Raw genomic sequence first — 16739 nt, 5'->3', positions numbered from 1 at the left:
CTCTCGCTGCTGACTTTATTCATGGTGCCGCCGCTAATTTAGTCCCTGTTGCAGCTATTTTTGCTGCTGCTGCTGCATCAATTGCCGCAGCCGCCACAGCAGCAGCAGCAGCACCCGCTGCTGCTGCCGCGGCAGAAGCAGCAGTATTAGCTGCGGCAGGGAGCTGCTGCTGCAGCAGGGCTGAGCAGCATCATGAAGACGAAGCAAAAGACCCCTCAGCCAAGCAGCAGCCGCTGCAGCAACAAGCCCATGAGCAGCAGCTCCAAGCAGCAGCCTGCAGCAGCACACTTTTGCTGCTCTGCTGCAGCTCCAGAGGAGCCTTAGCTGCTGCGCTGCTCCTGCTGCGTCTCGCCCAGCTAGCCAGCTAGCTGGTGAGCTAGCTAGCAGGAGAAGACACGGCTAGCTACTAGCTAGCTAGCTGCCCTGCATAGCTAGCTAGCTAGCTACCGCTGCCTAACGTAGGTAGCTAGCTGCCTTCCATAGTTATCTAGCTACCTAGCGTAGTTAGCTAGCTACCCAGCTTAGGTAGCTAGCCAGCGTAGCTAGCTAGCTAGCCAGCGCAGCCAGCTGGCTACCTAGCATAGCAAGGAACAGCTAGCTAGCTGGCTTGCCACTTGCACAGCTAGCTAGTTAGCAGCAAGTTGGTTAGCAGCTAGCTAGCTATGCCGCTAGGCCCTCCCCAGCCGAAATGCCAGGGGCTTCAAGCTGCGCTACTTTTACGCAGTGCGGCCAACAGCAGCCGTTCACTTGCTGCTGCTGCTGCTGCTGCTGCTGCTGCTCCTGCAGCATCCGTAAGGCAGAACGAGAAGAAACTAAGTTCACGAAGAGCCAAAAGAATTGAAAATAAGTTAATGTATAAACGGACAGATGCAATCAAATTGTTCATTTGTTTAATTAATTTATTTATTTGCTTTGTGTCGGCAAGAACATAACGTCTCTAATGCTGCTGCTGCCAGTCAGCAGCAGCAGCAGCCGATCCACTCCAACGCCCAGCCCCGCCGTGGGGCACAACCCCAAGCAAAGACTTTGCAGAAAGTCCTGCAGCAGCAGCAGCAGCACGGCAGCAGCAGCACAGCAACAGCAGCAGCACAGCAACAGCAGCAGCAGAAGTAGCACACAAACAGCAGCACAGCATTACTTGATCTGTCGACTCGTTTTTGTGTTTTGCTCGCTTCTATCTAACTCTTCAGTTTGTCCTTCATTTATTTTCTTATTTTGCTGCTGTCTGGGGTTTGCTGCTGCGACTGCAGCTACGGCTGAGGCGGGCAGCTCGCAGCAACAGCAGCAGCGAAGCAGCAGTAGAGCAGCAGAGCAGCAGTAACAGCAAAAGCAGAAGCAGCAGAGCAACAGCAGAGCAGCGGCAGCAGCAACCATAGCAGAGCAGGAGCAGCAGAAGCGCAGCAACAGAGCAGCAGCAGCAGAAGCAGCAGCAGCAGCAGAGCGGCAGCAAGCGCGGGTGTGCCGAACCTCGTGGTCTGCTTGGGGCCCCGCGTCTTCAAGTTGTTGATTTCTTCTTTTATTTTTAATTATTTTATTTAATTTAAATTCTTTTTGCTGCTGCTTTGATTTAAATTCTTTTTGCTGCTGCTTTAATCTCCTCCGCTGCTCCAGCGGGCAGCTCAACTCTGCGTAGCCGTCAGCCACTTCCACTCCCCCCACATAGGTTTCGAAGCGCTCAGCCAGCGGCATGTCACCTGCTGCTGCTGCTGCTGCTGCTGCTGCTGGCGCTTGTGATGCTGCTGCTGGCGTTGCTGCTGCTGCTGCGGCTGCTGCTGGCACTGCTGGTGCTGGTGCTGCTGCTCCTGCTGCTGCTGGGGGGGGTGGCGCTGCTGCTGATGCTGCCGCTGGGGGTGCTGCTGCTGCTGCTTCTGGTTCCGCTGCTGCTGCTGCTGCTGCTGGGGCTACTGATGCTGCTAGGGGCGACAGCAGCAGCGGCGGGTGCAGCACGTGGGTCGGCCTCAGAAGTTTCTTTTCTACAAATCTTTTGAAGAGAAAAGCAGACAAGTGCTCCTTGCTGGCGAGACAAGCAGCAGGCAGCGCCTGCTGCTGCTGTTGCTGCTGCTGCAGCAGCTCCGTCTGTCGAAGGGCCTGCAGCACACGCACGCGAGCCGCGCAAGCCGCAGCAGCAGCTCAGTCTTGCTGCTGCGGGCAAGTGAAGTCACCGCTGCTGCTGCTGCTACTGCTGCTACTGCTGCTGCTGCTGCCGCTGCTGCTGCTGGTACCTCTTGCAGCGTAAGCTGCTGCAGGTCGATGCCTGTATGCATTCTGACTAAGTCCAGGTACTTGTACTCCTCAAAAGGAATCTCCAGATCGACAGAGACAAGTCTTTGCTGCTCTTCTGGATCCCTCAGCAGCAACAGCCCCTGTTCCGTGAGGCCTGCTGCTGTTGCTGCTGCTGCTGCTGCCGGTCGCCGCCGGTGTCTGGGGACTGCAGCAACAGCAGCAGCAGCGGCCCGTAGCAGCTGCTGCGCGAGCTGCCGCATGTCTGCTGCTGCTGCCAAAGCCCGGTAAACTTCTAAAGAGACAAATTCAAAATGATGTCTCCAAGACAAGCCCTCGTTCCGGAAGCACCGGCCCAGCTCATAGACCTGGAGCAGCAGCAGCAGCAGCAGCAGCAATAGCAGCAGTAGCAGCAGCAACAGCAGGGATAGCAGCAGCAGAAGAAATGATGGACAGGAGTAGCAAATATAGAGCAGGAGACACAAGAAAGCGGACTGGCGCAGCAGCAGCGGCAGCAGCAGCAGCACCGACAGCAGCAGCAGCAGCAACAACAGCAGCAGCAAATTACCTTATCAGATACGCCGGCAACAATCAGCTTCTTTAGATTTAGCTCCGGCGCCTGGCGCAACACTACGCCTGTCTTGGTCTGCATCAAACAGCCAACCACATGCTGCTGCTGCTGCTGCTGCTGCTGCTGGTTTGCCGTTGCTGCTGTTGCTGCTGTTGCTGCTGCCGTTGCTGCTGCTGCTGCTCGAAGCTTACCGCATGAATCTGCGAGGCGAAGAGGCGGACTGTTTCAGCAGCTGGTGGAGCTTCCTGCTGCTCCTGTTCCGGCTCCTGCTGCTGCTCCGGCTCCTGCTGCTGTTGCTGCTGCTGCTGCTGCTGCATGCGCAGCAGGCAGGGGGTGTCTACAGCCAAATACCCCTCAGCATCAAGAAAAGAGCGCAAGGCCCCTATTGCTGCGCTGCGGCACAGCAGCAAATGGCGCCTGGCTGGCTGCTGCAGCAGGAGCGAGACCCCTGCAGCACCGCTGCTGCTGCTGTCTTGCTGCTGCCCTGGCTCCTGCTGCTGCTGCTCAGCTGCTTCTGCAGTCCAGAAATTCTCTTCATCCCCCTGCTCCTGCTGCTGCTGCTGTTCGTGCTGTTGCTGCTGCTGCTGCTGTTGCCGCCGCTGCTGTTGGAAGTCTCGCAGCAGCTGCTGCTGCTTCTCGCCCAAATAGTGCTGCAGTATCAGCAGCTGCGGGAGCCAGGGGTTGCGGCTGCCTTCACCCTGCTGCTGCTGCTGCTGTTGCTGCTGCTGCTGCTGCTGCTGCAGCGCGGCAGCATAGATAGCTGGAGCTCCGAGGTCTGCCACGTGCTGCAGGAGCAGCCCGCGTGCTGCAGCAACAGCAGCAGCAGCAGGTGAGCAGTTTGCTGCTGCTGCTGCCTCTGGAGGCAGCAGCTGCTTAGCCAGCAGCACCACCTGGCCTCCCCCTGTGTGGGGCCCCACATGTGGGGTCCCAGGGGCCCCCTGGCTTTGGGGGCCCCCCTGAGTTTGGGGGCCCCCCTGGCCTTGGGCAGTGGGGGCCCCCGGGGCCCCTGGCTGCTGGGCCTCCCTGGGGTTTTGAGGCCCCTCCTGGGTCTCCCTTGCTGCTGCTCCTGCTGCTCCTGCTGCTGCTGCTGCTGCTACAGCCAAGGTCAATTCTCCTTTCCTTGTTCTCTTCAGGGCCCCTCTTACTAGTATTATGTCCCCTAAATCCAGCAGCGGCAAAAGCTGCTGCGGAGCCAGCGGGGGCCCCCCAGGGGGGCCCCCAGCCGCTGCTGAAAGGGCTCGCTCACCCCTTGCTGCTGCTGCTGCTGCTGCTGCTGCTGCGCCTGCAGCGTGTTTCGGGCTGCTGCCGAAGTACACCTGCAGCTTATTTTTGCTGCAGCCATCGAGATAAGACAGAGGAGTTATATCTACGAAAGAGCCCCCATTTCGCACACTTGAGATGCGGCCATAGGCAGCTTCTTGCTGCTGCTGCTGCTGCTGCTGCTGCGGCTGCTGCTGCTGCTGCGGCTGCTGCGCGGAGGCTGTTGTTTCAGCTGCTCCTGTTGCTGCTGCTGCTCCAGGGGGCAGCGTGGAGTACCTCTCGTGTATGTCAGAAATGCTGCTGATGCCCAGACCCCGCTGCTGCTGCTGCTGCTGCTGCTGCAGCAACTCTTCTGTGGTAGGGTGAGTGTTTATGCCTAGGACACCCCGCAGCAAAATCCACTTAGAGACCCGGCGCAGAAAGTCCGCATCTCGGAAGCACAAACTGCTGCTGCTGCTGTCAATGCCGCTGCTGCTGCTGTTGCTGTCAATGCAGCTACTGCTGCTGCTGCTGCTGTCGATGCAGCTATCGCTGCTGCTGCACTTTGTTGAGATGAGCCTAAAGGCCCGACGTTCATTAAAGCTCTCTTTCCTGCAGTGGATTTGCCTCCGTGCCCGCTGCTGCTGCTGCTGCTGCTGCGTTTGCTGCTGCTGCTGCCAGCCCGTTGCTGCTGTGGAAGAAAAGCTGTTCACAAGAAAGGCCCCACAAGGAGACGCATGTCTGATAGGTCTTGCTCTTGCTGCTGCTGCTGCTGCTGCTGCTGCTGTTTTCGGTGTCAATCGATCCGCTGTCGAAGGCCCTCCAGCAATCAGCAGCAGTAGCAGCAGCAGCGGCAGCAGCAGCCGCGTGAGCTGAATGTGGACTCCATTCTGTCTCATGTGGCTGCCTCAGCAGCAGCAGTCGCAGCGCGAGTTGCTGCTGCTGCTCGCCATAGGGCAGATAGCAGCTCTGCTGATGCCGTTGCTGTTGCTGCTGCTGCTGCTGCTATTGCTGCTTGTGCTGCTAATGCGCTGCGGCTGTTGCTGCTGCCGCTGCTGTTGTTGCTGCTGCTTTTGCTCCTGCTGTTCCTGCTGCTTCTGCTGCTGCTAGAGCTGCACACTGGGAGGCCTTCGAGCGCAGCTACCAGCAAGCCAAGGCCAATCTGGACCGGAGCCTTAAGCCCGAGACCCTAAATCCTAAACCCTAAACCCTAAAACTTCGAGCCTAAACCCCAAACAGCGGTTGAGTCCTAAGGCTAAATATAATGATAAAAAGAAGGCAGCTATAAAGGACCAAAGATAAGGGGCCCTCAGCAGTTCTGGGGCTCTGCTGCTGCACAGCCCCTGCCTGCTGCGCTGCAGCAGCTGCACAGGCAGCAGCAGCAGCAGCAGCAGCAGCGCGAGCTGGGAATTGCTGATCTAGTGCGGGAAATTCGGGCCAATTTGCGTATCTCTGTGAGCTGAGGAGACAGGCGCTCTCCTGCTGCTGAGCAAGACACCGATCCCAGCAGCAGCAGCAGCTGCAGCAGTGTTGCTGCTGCGGCCCCACGAGCTCGCGAGACAGCGGGGCCTCTTTCTCTTATTCAAAGTGACACTTTGAGTCTCGACAGCAGCAGCAGCAGCAGCAGTGCCCCAGGCGTCTCTTGAGCAGCGGCGGCGTCAGCAGCAGCAGCAGCAGCAAGAGCTGCAGCAGCAAGATGGCAGCAGCACACGAAGACTTCTTCAACGGCCGCGGCAGCGAATTCGACTTGGTGCAGCAAGATGAGTTCTTACTAGACAACGGAGACCCGGCGCAGGACCTGCAGCAGCAGCTGCAGCAGCACCGTCAGGAGCTGCTGCAGCAGGAAGAGGAGGTGAAGCAGCAGCAGCAACAGCAGCAGCAGCAACAGCAAGACCTCGTTTTAAACAACGGCGTGGAGTTCCCCTCAGGCCAAGCCCTAACGGATAAAAGGGAAGACTCAAATGACCCTTTTTCAGCCCCAGGGGCCCCCCCAGAGGACCATCTGGGGGCCCCCCTGGGGGCCCCCCTGGCTTCCCCTCTAGAGGTTTCTTTGGGGGCCCCCACAGGGGCCCCACAGGGGCCTCCTATGGGGGGCCCCGCCCCCTGGGGCGCCCCCCTTGGGGGCCCCGATCTGGGGGCCCCCTTGGGGGCCCCCCAGAGTGCTGCTGAGATGCTGAGCCCTGAGGAGGCGGCGAAGCAGCAGCAGCAGCAGCAGCAGATGCTCATGCTGCAGCGGCAGAAGGAAGAGCTGCAGCAGCAGCTGCAGCAGGAAATCGAGGCCCGGCGGAGGGAAGATGAGACCCTGCGGCAGCAGCAGCTGCAAATTGCTGATGAAGAAATAAAGGGCTTTTATGAACAGAGAGAAAGACATCTGGAGAGAAGAAAGGCACAGCTCAGGTTTGCTGCTGTTGCTGCTGCTGTTGCTGCTGCTGCTGTTTGTTTGCTGCTGTTGCAGTGCCGCATGTACTGCGGTTGTGCTGCTGCTGTTGCTGCTGCGCTGCTGCTGCTGCAGTTGCCGCTTGTAGCGTTTGCTGCTGTTGCTGCGCCTGCATTTGTGGGCTGCGCAGAGCGAAGGCAGCAGCAGCAGCAGAGAAAGACAAAAAGGACTGCGGCAGCGGCTGGGCGAGAGTGCTGTGGCTGGTGGAGAGAAGCAGCAGCAGCAGCAGCAGCAGCAGCAGCCAAGCAGCAGCAGCAAAAGAAAAGGACCGCCCTGAACTGGGGCGCATGCGGCGGCTGCTCGTGGAGCTGGCAGCAGAGGCCCCCCGAGCCTGAGCAGCAGCAGCAGCAACTGCTGCTGCAGCTACTGCTGCTGCTGCTTCTGCTGCTGTGTCGTGTGTCTTTTAAGACAACGGCCGGATTTCATCTGTGGCAGCAGCAGCTGCCTATTCTGGTGCTGTTGTTGCAGCCGCTGCTGCTGCTGCACATACTGCTGCTGCAGCCACTCCTGCAGCTTCTGCTGCGAATACTGCTGCTGCAGCCACTCCAGCAGCTGCTGCTGCAGCCGCTGCTGCGACTACTGCTGCAGCCACTCCTGCAGCTGCTGCTGCAGCTACTGGTGCGAATACTGCTGCTGCAGCCACTCCTGCAGCTGCTGCTGCAGCAGCAGCAGCTGCTGCTGCTGCTGCGCGTCTGTTTATATATTTTGTGTCTCACACACCGACACAAATATAAAAAACTATTGCGCCTATTTGGAAAGAAATATAAAGGCAGCAGCAAATACATATAAACAGATGTTTATATAAATATATAATATATATATGTTATATAATATATATTTTAGATATATATACAAGTATATACAGATTTACTTTTTTATTTTCTATCATTTAAATAGATTTAGTTTGTAGAAATTAGCTTTTATTTAATATTAATTTAATTAAATATTAATTTTGATTGAAAGGTATTTTTATTTTGTGGGAATACTTTTTGGTATATGTACTGAGGGCTTTTTGCTGCAGCGGCTTAGCCCACAGCAAGGGTGGAGGAATTGAATTAGAAATGAAAATATTTTAAATTAAAATTAAAAATAAATAAATAAAAATAATTACTTTAGGTGTTTCCTTTCTTTAGAATTAAAGGAGGAGATGAGTCACAGAAAAGCTGCCAGCTGCAGCTAGCTGCTGCTGCTGCCTTCTTGCTGCTGCTGTTGCAGCTGCCTTCTTGCTGCTTCTGTCTTGCTGCTGCTTTCTTGCTGCTGCTTACTTGTTGCTGCTCTCTTGCTGCAGCTTTCGTGGTGCTATCTTGGTGCTCCTTTTTTGCTGCTTCTTTCTTGCTGCCTCTAGTGCAATTGCTATAAACTGCCTTTCCTTTTTGCTGCTGGCTGCTGCTGCTGCTGCTGCTGCCAATTAATTGGACTTTTCACAGACAAAGAAAAAGAAATAAACGAAACGAATGTTCCCGTCTCGACGAGGTGTCCGTACACCTCAGCCTGCAGCTGCGGAAGCAGCAGTTCTCACGCAGCGCAGCAAACAAACTGCAACAGCAGCAGCAGCAGCAACTGCTGCTGCTGCTGCTGCTGCTGCCTGGGCTTTCGAAGCCAGCGAAAGGGCTCAGCCCCGGTGCCCCCCGCCACTTATTGTTACTTGTTATTTATTATTAGTTGTATTTTTATTCGTTTATTATTATTTGCTGCTTTTTAATTTTAATTTTCATTTTTTATTGATCAAGATCAGCATCGGGGGGGCCCTGCTCAATGAGCTGCTGAATCCTTTCGAATTCTTCCGTAGTGAGGTCGCCGTCATCTGCTGCTGCTCCTGCTGCTGCTGCTCCTGCTGCTGCTGCCTCCGTGTCTTCCTGGAAGCCAAAGGACTTGTAGCCGAAGGCCATCACTGCGCTGCTGCTGCTGCTGCTGCTGCTGATGTCGCAGACGTTCGGGTGCACCCGCAGCAGCAGCTCGCCGTCGCCGCCCCCAGGAACTGGCTGGCCCTGCGCGCATACAGTGGTCCTTTTGCTGCTGCTGCTGTTGCTGCTGCTGCTGCTGTTGCTGCTGCGGCTTAGCTCTCTTCCTCTCAGTTGAAGTCTTTTGGTTTCAAATTTATGCTGCTGCGATCAGCGCTGCTGCTGCTGCTGCAGTGCCGCTTTGCAAAATTTCCGGCATTTGCCGCCCCCCCAAACCGGTAAAGGGTTGGTTGATGGTTGGAAAATTAAGTTATTATTTATTTATTTATTTATATGTCTATACATTTATCTATTTATTTATTTATTTTTCAAACAATCCACTAAAACACTCACCAGCAAATACCCGTCTTGGTCTATCAGCCGCTGCACAATCAGCCGCAGCTTTCTGTACCATTCATCCAGTACTTCTGCGTCATCTGGCTGCAGCACATCTTCTAGCCACCTGCAAGCAGCAGCAGCAGCAGCAGGTGCCGCAGCAGGTGCAGAGGAAGGTGCAGCAGCAGCAAGTGCGGCGCAGCAGCAATGAATGCGGCGGCAGTAAGAGCGATGCATGCAACAGCAACAGCAGGAGGCAGCAGCACACCTAGCTGCAGCGCCAGACGCACGTGCAGCAGCAGCAGATGCAGCAGCAGCAGATTTAGCAGCAGCACCGGATACAGCACCAGCAGCAACTGCCCCTAACATAATTAATACAAGCTCGAAACTGCACTCTCCGTTACATCAGTTGTGAGCGCAGCAGCAGCAGCAGCAGCAGCAGCAGAAGCTGACCATTCAATGACCGCGTGCGAAGACACTCCTTGGAAGGAGTCAGTTTCAGCTGCTGCTGCAGCTTCTTTTTGCGAAATGTAATCTATTATTTGAGAAGCTATGCGTCTGTAATCGTCTTGAGAAATGTGCATTTCCTGCTGCGGTCCTGCTGCTGCTGCAGCAGCAGCGCCGTCCTCGCCTTCGCCTTCCTGCCGCTTGTCGCTCTCTGCTGCTGCTGCTGCTGGCTCAGTCAGCCGGATGTCTTCTGTGTGCATTATGCGGTGGAGAGAAGCTCTAAAGAAAGAATAAAAAAGCAAATAAATACAAAAGTAGAATATAGACTAAAGTTTCTTCTTCAGAGAAACACATAACCCAAAAATACACCTGAAAACGGATAAATGCATGTTCTTCTTGGGCTGTACCGGCAGCTCCGACTGGCAGAGTAAAAGTGCACTGAACACTCGCGCTGCAGCATGGTGCACCATCTAGGGTTTAGGGTTTAGGGTTTAGGGTTTGGCACCTGAATATGTTGACGGCTTCTTTCGCGTGCTCCTCTCGGACGAAGTCGCTGAAGTGAAGGCGAGCGACCGCCTCTGCAGAGCCACCCACCAGCAAGGGTTTAGGGCTTAGGGTTTAGGGCTTAGGGTTTAGGGTTTGGAGCAGGAAGACCCGCCCAGCCATCTCTGTTGTCTTTCTTTCGCCTGCAGTGTATAGCCAGCTGGCAGTCCATCTGGTGTGTACAGGCAGCTGCTGGGGTGTACAGGCAGCAGGTCTGCATGGACTAGAGCCAGCGCCTACGGCTCAGGGTTTAGGGTTTAGGGTTTAGGGTTTAGGCGGACCCGATAAGCGAATGAGAGACTCCAATTGACGAACAGTAATCCTCATGTTGTGCTGCAGCCCTGGCTGCGCGTCCATCAGCCGCAGCGCCACGTAAGCCTCCATCAGCCGCCGCTTGCCCTCGTCTGCGCACAAGCCCTAAACCCTAAACCCTAAACCCTAAACCCTAGGGCCTAGACCCTAAACCCTGAGGGTTGGCCGTAAGCGGCGGGCTGCTCAACCTAAAAGTCACGCAGGCTCACAGCAAGGACAAAAGCCCAGCCGGAAGGCTCGGATTTAGGGTTTAGGGTTTAGGGTTTACCGGTCATGATGGGTTTGAGCTTTTGCGCACACTCGACGTAGAGGCGCAGCTCATCTTGAGTTAGAGAATCTGCTGCTGCTTGTGCTGTTGCTGTTGCTGCGGCGTCCTCAGGGCTCATGTGGTAAGCGGCCTGCGACAGCAGCAGCCGTGCAGTGTACAGGCAGCTGCTGCTGAGGTGTAGGTACACCCACTGCGGTGTACAGGCAGCTGCTGCAGTGTGCAGGCAGCTGCTGCTGAGGTGTACGTACACACGCTGCGGTGTACAGGCAGCTGCTGGGGTGTACAGGCAGCTGCGGGGGGATACAGACAGCTGTATCTGCGAATGCGGACGCGGTGGTTGAAGTGCGTTTCGCAGCTAGGGTTTAGGGTTTAGGGTTTAGGGTTTACGAGGTGGTCGAAGATGGCGCTGTCTCGGGCCTCGTCAGCCTCGTCAATTAAAGTGAAAAGCAAATCGAAGCGCGACAGCAGCGGCGCAGGAATATGAACATTAGCAGCAAAACTTTTGCTGCGGTCGTAGCGCCCGAAGCGCGGGTTGCATGCAGCCAGCACGCTCGCCCGCGCATTCAGCGTCGCCTGAGCCCCAGCACCCCACACGATCCCACACGATCCCAGACGATCCCAGGCGATCCCAGGCGATCCCAGGCGATCCCAGGCGATCTCACACGATCCCCAGCCAGCCCCACACGGTCCTAAACCGATCCCATACGATCCCCAGATGACCCCACACAATCCCAGGAGGATCCAACACGATCCCAGGCGATCCCATAAGATTGACAGACGATCCCACGCCGGCCAAAGCCAGAAAGACGATCCCAATGAAACCCCACACGACCCAAACACAATCCCACATGATCCTAGTCTCCCCTACACGATCCCAACACGATCCCACATGCCCAATAGCATTTCAACGCAGTGAGGGGGGACCCCACTTCAGCCCAGCGAGACTAGCAGCAGCAGCAGCAGCCACAGCAGCAGCAGCAGCAGGAAGCAACAGCAGCAGGCAGCAGCAGCAGTAGGAAGCAGCCAGGGGTGGTGCTTGCAGAGCTGCTGATTGCCTGAGCGTGTGAACACTGGTTCCACCTCACGGCCACCGGAAACTCTCTAGGGTTTAGGGTTTAAGATTTGGGGTTTAGGGTTTAGGGCTTAGGGTTTGCAGGAACCTGAATGCCAGCCTTGGCTATTGAAATTGTCTGCTGCTCCATTGCCTCGTGAATCGCCACTCTGTCTTTTTCATCCATTTTGTCGAACTCGTCGATGCAGCAAATCCCTAAACACAAACCCTAAACCCTAAACCCTAAACCCTAAACCCTAAACGAGGACTTCCGAGCCCTAAACCTGAATCCTAGGCTGTGAGAGCTCGGAAAACTGTGAGTCCGAGGCGATGGCTGGCTCCACGGCTAGGGTTTAGGGTTTAGGGTTTAGGGTTTCCTACCTTGGTCAGCGTACATGAGGGCGCCTGCCTCCAACACGTAGTCTCCCTGGTCCGGATCTCTGCGCCGACGCAAACCTAGCCCTAAACCCTAAACCCTAAACCCTAAACCCTAAGCCCTTGTCCCTGGCCTCGTCTGTTGAAGTCTGCGATCAACTCCGCGCGCCTGTCGGCAGCGCCTCGCGGCTGCTGGCGGCTCGTGGCCCGGCCGTCCCAGGGCCTAGGGTTTAGGGTTTAGGGTTTAGGGTTTACCTGACGACTGCGGCGGTGAGCCCCGCTGCTGTGGAGCCCTTGCCGGAAGCAAAAACCGCTCGAGGGGCAAAAGACTCCACCCAAGTCAGCAGCTGGCTTTTGCTGGTCGAAGGGTCCCCCACAATGCACATGTTGAGGTCTCCTCTGCAGCAGCAAACCCCAAACTCCTGCTGCTGCTGCTGCTGCTGCTGACGCTGCTGCTGCTGCTGACGCTGCTGCTGCTAATGCTGCTACTGCTGCTACTGCTGATGCTACTAATGCTGCTACTGCTGCTGCTGCTGATGCTGCTGCTGGTGCGGTTGTTGTTGTTGCTGTTGCTGCTACTGCTGCTGCTGCGCCTGCGGGCTGGCAGCAGCAACTGGTGCCGCGGGGGCTAAGGGGCTGCTGCTGTCGAGAGCGGCTAGCCAAGGCTCTAAACATACTTGATTTAAATTAATTTTACCTAAACCTCTTTTAAGGGTTTAAAAGAAAGCTTGCCTGAGTCTTGAGCTGCCAGTCTCCTTCGTTACCCCTCCTGTAATGGTCAGCAGCAAACCCTTCTTGATATCTTCGTAGCCCCACACCTGCAAGCACAAAAGCAGCCGCAGCACGTGTCGCTGCTTCTGCTGCTGCAGCTGTCGCAGCTGCAGCAGACGTTGCTGCTGCAGCAGGTGTTGCTGCTACATCAACCAGCCAAGAGCAGCAGCAGCAGCAGACCGGCCCTCCACTGCAGCAGCACCGGCACCACCGCGCCAACCGCAGCACCACCGCCGCCACCAACGCCATAATCAGCAGCAGAAGCAACAGCAGCAGCAGCAGCAGCAGCAGCAGCAGCAGCAGCAGCTTGTACTCTGGGCGCAACGCTCCGAACGAGGTAAGAAAGGCAATCTGGGCGCTCCGCAACTTCTCGAATCCACTCGAAGGCTCCTCTGCTTAGAAAGTCGCTGGCTTGAAACAGCTGAGACGCAGCCGCAGCAAGCCATTAGGGTTTAGGGTTTAGGGTTTAGGGTTGAGCGTCTAGGATTTGGGTTCAGGATTTGCGCGGGGCCGCGTTGGGCAAAGAGCACACCAAAAGGCTAAGAAACGAGGCTCGGCTCTGATTCGTTGAGTAGGCCTTAGGGTTTAGGGTTTAGGGTTTGCAATTTAGGGTTTAGAAAATCGGGTTTCAGGTCCCGGGGAGGCGGCAGCTGCACGTAGAGTGTGGAGGGCGCGTGTTCGGGCGAGAGCATCCGAGGGTTTGGGGTTTAGGGTTTAGGGTTTAGGGTTTACTTCTCTGCCGTCGTCGGCGGCCTGCTCCTGCTGCGCCGTGGAAAGAGACTCAATGTTAATTGCCAAAAAACAAATCTTGAAGTTCAACTCCCTAACCCCTAAACCCTTAAGCCCTCGAAGTGCGCTGCCCCCGAGGGCTTCTGAGCGCTGCCGCGCTTGGCGCGAGACCGACCTGCAGCAGCAGCAGCAGCAGCGGCAGCAGCATTAGCAGCAGCAGCAACAGCAGTGGAAGCAGCAGCAGAGGCAGCAGCAGCGGCGGCGGCAGCAGCAGCCGCAGCAGCAGGGGCGTTAGAGATGAACAAAACCACTGCTTGCAGGCAGTGCAGGCTTTAGCGGTCAGAACTTAGGGTTTAGGGTTTAGGGTCTAGGGTTTACCGCGGCAGCTCTCCAGGCTTTAGAAGCGCTGGAATATCTGGCACAGCAATTAAAGCCCCCGTGACCAACACCACGTCGCCGGCGTAAACACAATCAACCAGTGAGTGCCTGCCAAAAGCAGCAGCAGCAGCAGCAGGTACAGATGCAGCAGCAGCAGCAGCACACGCAGCAGCTACTGCAGCACGGCATGCCGGAGCAGCGCTCCCGCCGCCGCCGTCCCACCCCCGCAGCACCACCCGCAGCAGCAGCAGCAGCAGCAGAGCCCGGCGCCTCCCCCTCCCCTTCCTCTTCGCAGCAGCAGCAGCAGCAGCAGCAGCAGCAGCAGCAGCAAACCTGGCGATGACGTCTATGGAGCGCGGCACTGCTGCTGCGTGCATCTCCCCCGAGGGCTCCTGCAGCCGCAGCTTTTGCCAGTCGCTGAATTTGGAAAGTTCTGTGACCAGCCTCCAGTCGAGGCTGTTGTGGCACTGGGGGCTGGAGCACTTGACGGGCTGCACGCAAACCCTAAACCCTAAACCCTAAACCCTAAAACCTTGGCCCCGAGCCGCGCAGCAAGCTGCGGCAAACGCCAGCAGCGCCCGGAAGCCTCGAGCCCGCCCCAGCCCGCGCTCCACAGCCCGCGCCGCCCGCCTAGGGTTTAGGGCTTAGGGTTTAGGGTTTAGGGTTTAGGGTTTACCTGGGTGTACTTGAAAGCCTGCGCCACCCCCTCCTCTATATTGCCGCAGTCCCCACACAGAAAAGCCCCGTGCAGCAGCTCCGGGCGGACATCTGTAGTGCGGGTGACTAAACCCTTGATGCAGCAGATGCTGCCAAGCATGCTGCAGCGAATGCTGCTTATGCTGAGCCGCAAACCCTAAACCCTAAACCCTAAACCCTAAACCCTGGGCCCGGAGCACTCCACACAGTGGCTGCAACACCGGCACCCAACAAAACCCTCAGCACCCTCGACAGCAAGCCGAGGCGCAGACCGCTGCTGCGCGCACAACATAAGCCCCAAACCCTAAACCCTAAACCCTAAACCCTAAACCCTAAACCCTAGATTACCTATGCACGTATCGCGGCACGTCGTGGAGCTGCAGAAACACCGTAGCAGGGTTGCAGGAAATGCGCTGCGCCACTTCATCCGCCATTTGCTGCACCCGCTCCTGCAGCAGCGGCTGAATCCTGCAGCCATAAACCCTAAACCCTAAACCCTAAACCCTAAACCCTAAACAATTCGCTCCAGTGCGCACGCGCTTTTCCCGGCGTCCAGCTTCCGCACGCGAAACGCTCTTCTCCCCATCTGCTTCGGCGCACCTAAGGGCTTTCAGTTGAGGTTTAGGGTTTAGGGTTTAGGGTTTAGGGCTTAGGGTTTGTGGCGACCTAATGTAGTTCTTGCGGATGTGGTGAGCCAACTTCAGGCCTGCGTCGTCCACAGGGGCCCCCTGGGGGGCCCAACTCTCTACATCAGCTAAATGGACTTTGAGGGTTTTGCAAGAAGAGAGAAGGCGAAGAGAAGCTGCCAGCCGGCGCAGGTAGCAGTGCTCTGCGTACAAACCCTAAACCCTAAACCCTAAACCCTCGGTGCTGCGCGCAAAGCGCGAGCAAAGAACCTCCAGCGCCCTTTTTCAATTCCAAACCCTACGCCCACTTCTTTGAAAGGCAACCGTAATATTCCGATCCCCAAAGCCCTCACCCTAAGGCTTGAGCCCCAAACCTTAAACCCTAAACCCTTAACCCTAAACCCTAAACCCTTATTGTGCGTGCCTGAGATGTCGGAAGGCAGCCCCTCTGCAGCTTCTGCTTGCTCCAGGTCGTCGGCTGAAGGATCTGGCCCTTTAAAAACCCTCAAAAAATGGGCAAAGAATATGGCGAAGTTCCTGTCCTGAAGACACATCGAGCCCTAAACTCTAAACCCTAAACCCTAAACCCTGAGTTCTAAATCCCGCAGTCTGAACTCTGCACTAAAATACCCGAACCGGTGTTATATCCCCTTCCCTTGATCTTCGGGGAGCATCCGAGGCTCAGGACACGGCGAGCAAAGGTCCACGCTCTAGGATCTGGGTAGGGTTTAGGGTTTAGGGTCTAGGGTTTAGGGTTTGAGCACCTGCACTGTGGCAGGGTCGTCTCTGCCCGAAGCATTGTTGTTGGCTGTAGAGGCAAAGCCAGAGGGGCCCGCCATAGACTGCTGGGGGGCCCCCGGGGCCTCAGGGGTGGCGAAGGGGCCCCTGGGCCCCTCTGAGGCAGTGGCGGTGGCCGCCATTGCTGCTGCTGCTGCTGCGGCTGCCGTTGCCGCTGCCGCTGCTGCTGCTGCTGTTGCTGCTGTGGGGGAAGCAGCCGCAAAAGACAGAAGTTAGGGGGGGAGGGGTAGGGCCCCGCGGGCTGAAGAAGGAGGAGCTCAGGCGCAGTGAGCCTAGCGCCTGAATTTAGGTCTTTCAGTTTTTAGATGTGGCTAAATAATTAAAAATAAATTAATTTTTCACTAACACGGCAGAAGATGTGCGCCTGTGCAAATTAGCCAGGCCCTGGGGAGCCCAACCCGAAACCCAAAGCCACCAGGCGGCTGCGAGGGTGTTGCTGGGTGGTAGTAACACCCTCAAGGGTTTAGGGTTTAGGGTTTGGAGTCCACAGTTCTCTTCCAAGTAATGTAATTTCCCATTGAGTCTTGAATATTTGCAAGCATATGGGTCTAGATTTGAGCCTCATTTGTCCCGATTCGGTACCCAGGGTTTAGGGTTTGGAGCTCGGATTTAGGGTTGAGCTTAAGGTGGGGCCAGCAGGCAACGCTTCTTGTGTGGGACTTACTGCAGCTTGACAAAATGACTGGCTGTGTGCCTAGACGCCGAAATAGGGTTTAGGGTTTAGAGTTCAGGGCCTAGGTTTTGGCCCCCAGGGTTTAGACCTGAGGGTTTAGGGTGTAGGGTTTCGGACGCGCGGCTCGCTTCGATGTTCTGCGAGGCTCGAACCAACGCGAATTGCAGCAAACGGGGCATTAAAAAGCTGACAGATCACATTTTGGTGAAGAAGGAAACCTCCAAAGCCACTTCGGTGCAAGCTTTCTGGGTTTTACACCGGCTTAAGCGGCTGCTGAGTACTTGGGAAGTTCCATTTCCCAGGCACGGCAGCGCCGAGTGACCATAGAG

The 16739-nt window shown here is 56.3% G+C and overlaps 3 protein-coding genes across 3 annotated transcripts; 1 reads left to right on the top strand and 2 right to left on the bottom strand.

The window, feature by feature from the left end:
• Window positions 1-903: 903 nt before the first annotated feature.
• On the bottom strand, window positions 904-4929 carry ENH_00026580 (lysyl-tRNA synthetase, putative; the record flags this gene model as incomplete). Its single annotated transcript, XM_013577999.1, has 5 exons — window positions 904-1038; window positions 1468-2088; window positions 2223-2588; window positions 2789-2866; window positions 2983-4929. The coding sequence occupies 5 exons, from the start codon at window positions 4927-4929 to the stop codon at window positions 904-906; spliced, it is 3147 nt and encodes a 1048-aa protein (XP_013433453.1).
• A 797-nt stretch (window positions 4930-5726) lies between these two features.
• Window positions 5727-6802, top strand: ENH_00026570 (hypothetical protein, conserved; the record flags this gene model as incomplete). Its single annotated transcript, XM_013577998.1, has 2 exons — window positions 5727-6427; window positions 6598-6802. The coding sequence occupies 2 exons, from the start codon at window positions 5727-5729 to the stop codon at window positions 6800-6802; spliced, it is 906 nt and encodes a 301-aa protein (XP_013433452.1).
• Window positions 6803-8185: 1383 nt separating this feature from the next.
• On the bottom strand, window positions 8186-15859 carry ENH_00026560 (DNA replication licensing factor, putative; the record flags this gene model as incomplete). Its single annotated transcript, XM_013577997.1, is given in 21 exon segments — window positions 8186-8455; window positions 8762-8870; window positions 9197-9469; window positions 9696-9768; window positions 10015-10137; window positions 10314-10443; window positions 10701-10874; window positions 10880-11002; window positions 11474-11580; window positions 11746-11804; window positions 11995-12136; window positions 12530-12557; window positions 12824-12931; window positions 13243-13414; window positions 13618-13725; window positions 13951-14108; window positions 14294-14456; window positions 14662-14781; window positions 14980-15142; window positions 15349-15481; window positions 15704-15859. Coding segments are annotated over 21 exon segments (2892 nt in total).
• Window positions 15860-16739: the final 880 nt, after the last annotated feature.

The sequence above is a fragment of the Eimeria necatrix genome, genomic scaffold (genome assembly GCF_000499385.1).
Source record: "Eimeria necatrix Houghton genomic scaffold, Enh_scaff1, whole genome shotgun sequence".
NCBI classification, from domain to species: Eukaryota; Apicomplexa; class Conoidasida; order Eucoccidiorida; family Eimeriidae; genus Eimeria; species Eimeria necatrix.
Note: the sequence above shows the minus strand (reverse complement) of the source record. Positions and strands in the feature narration are given on the sequence as shown.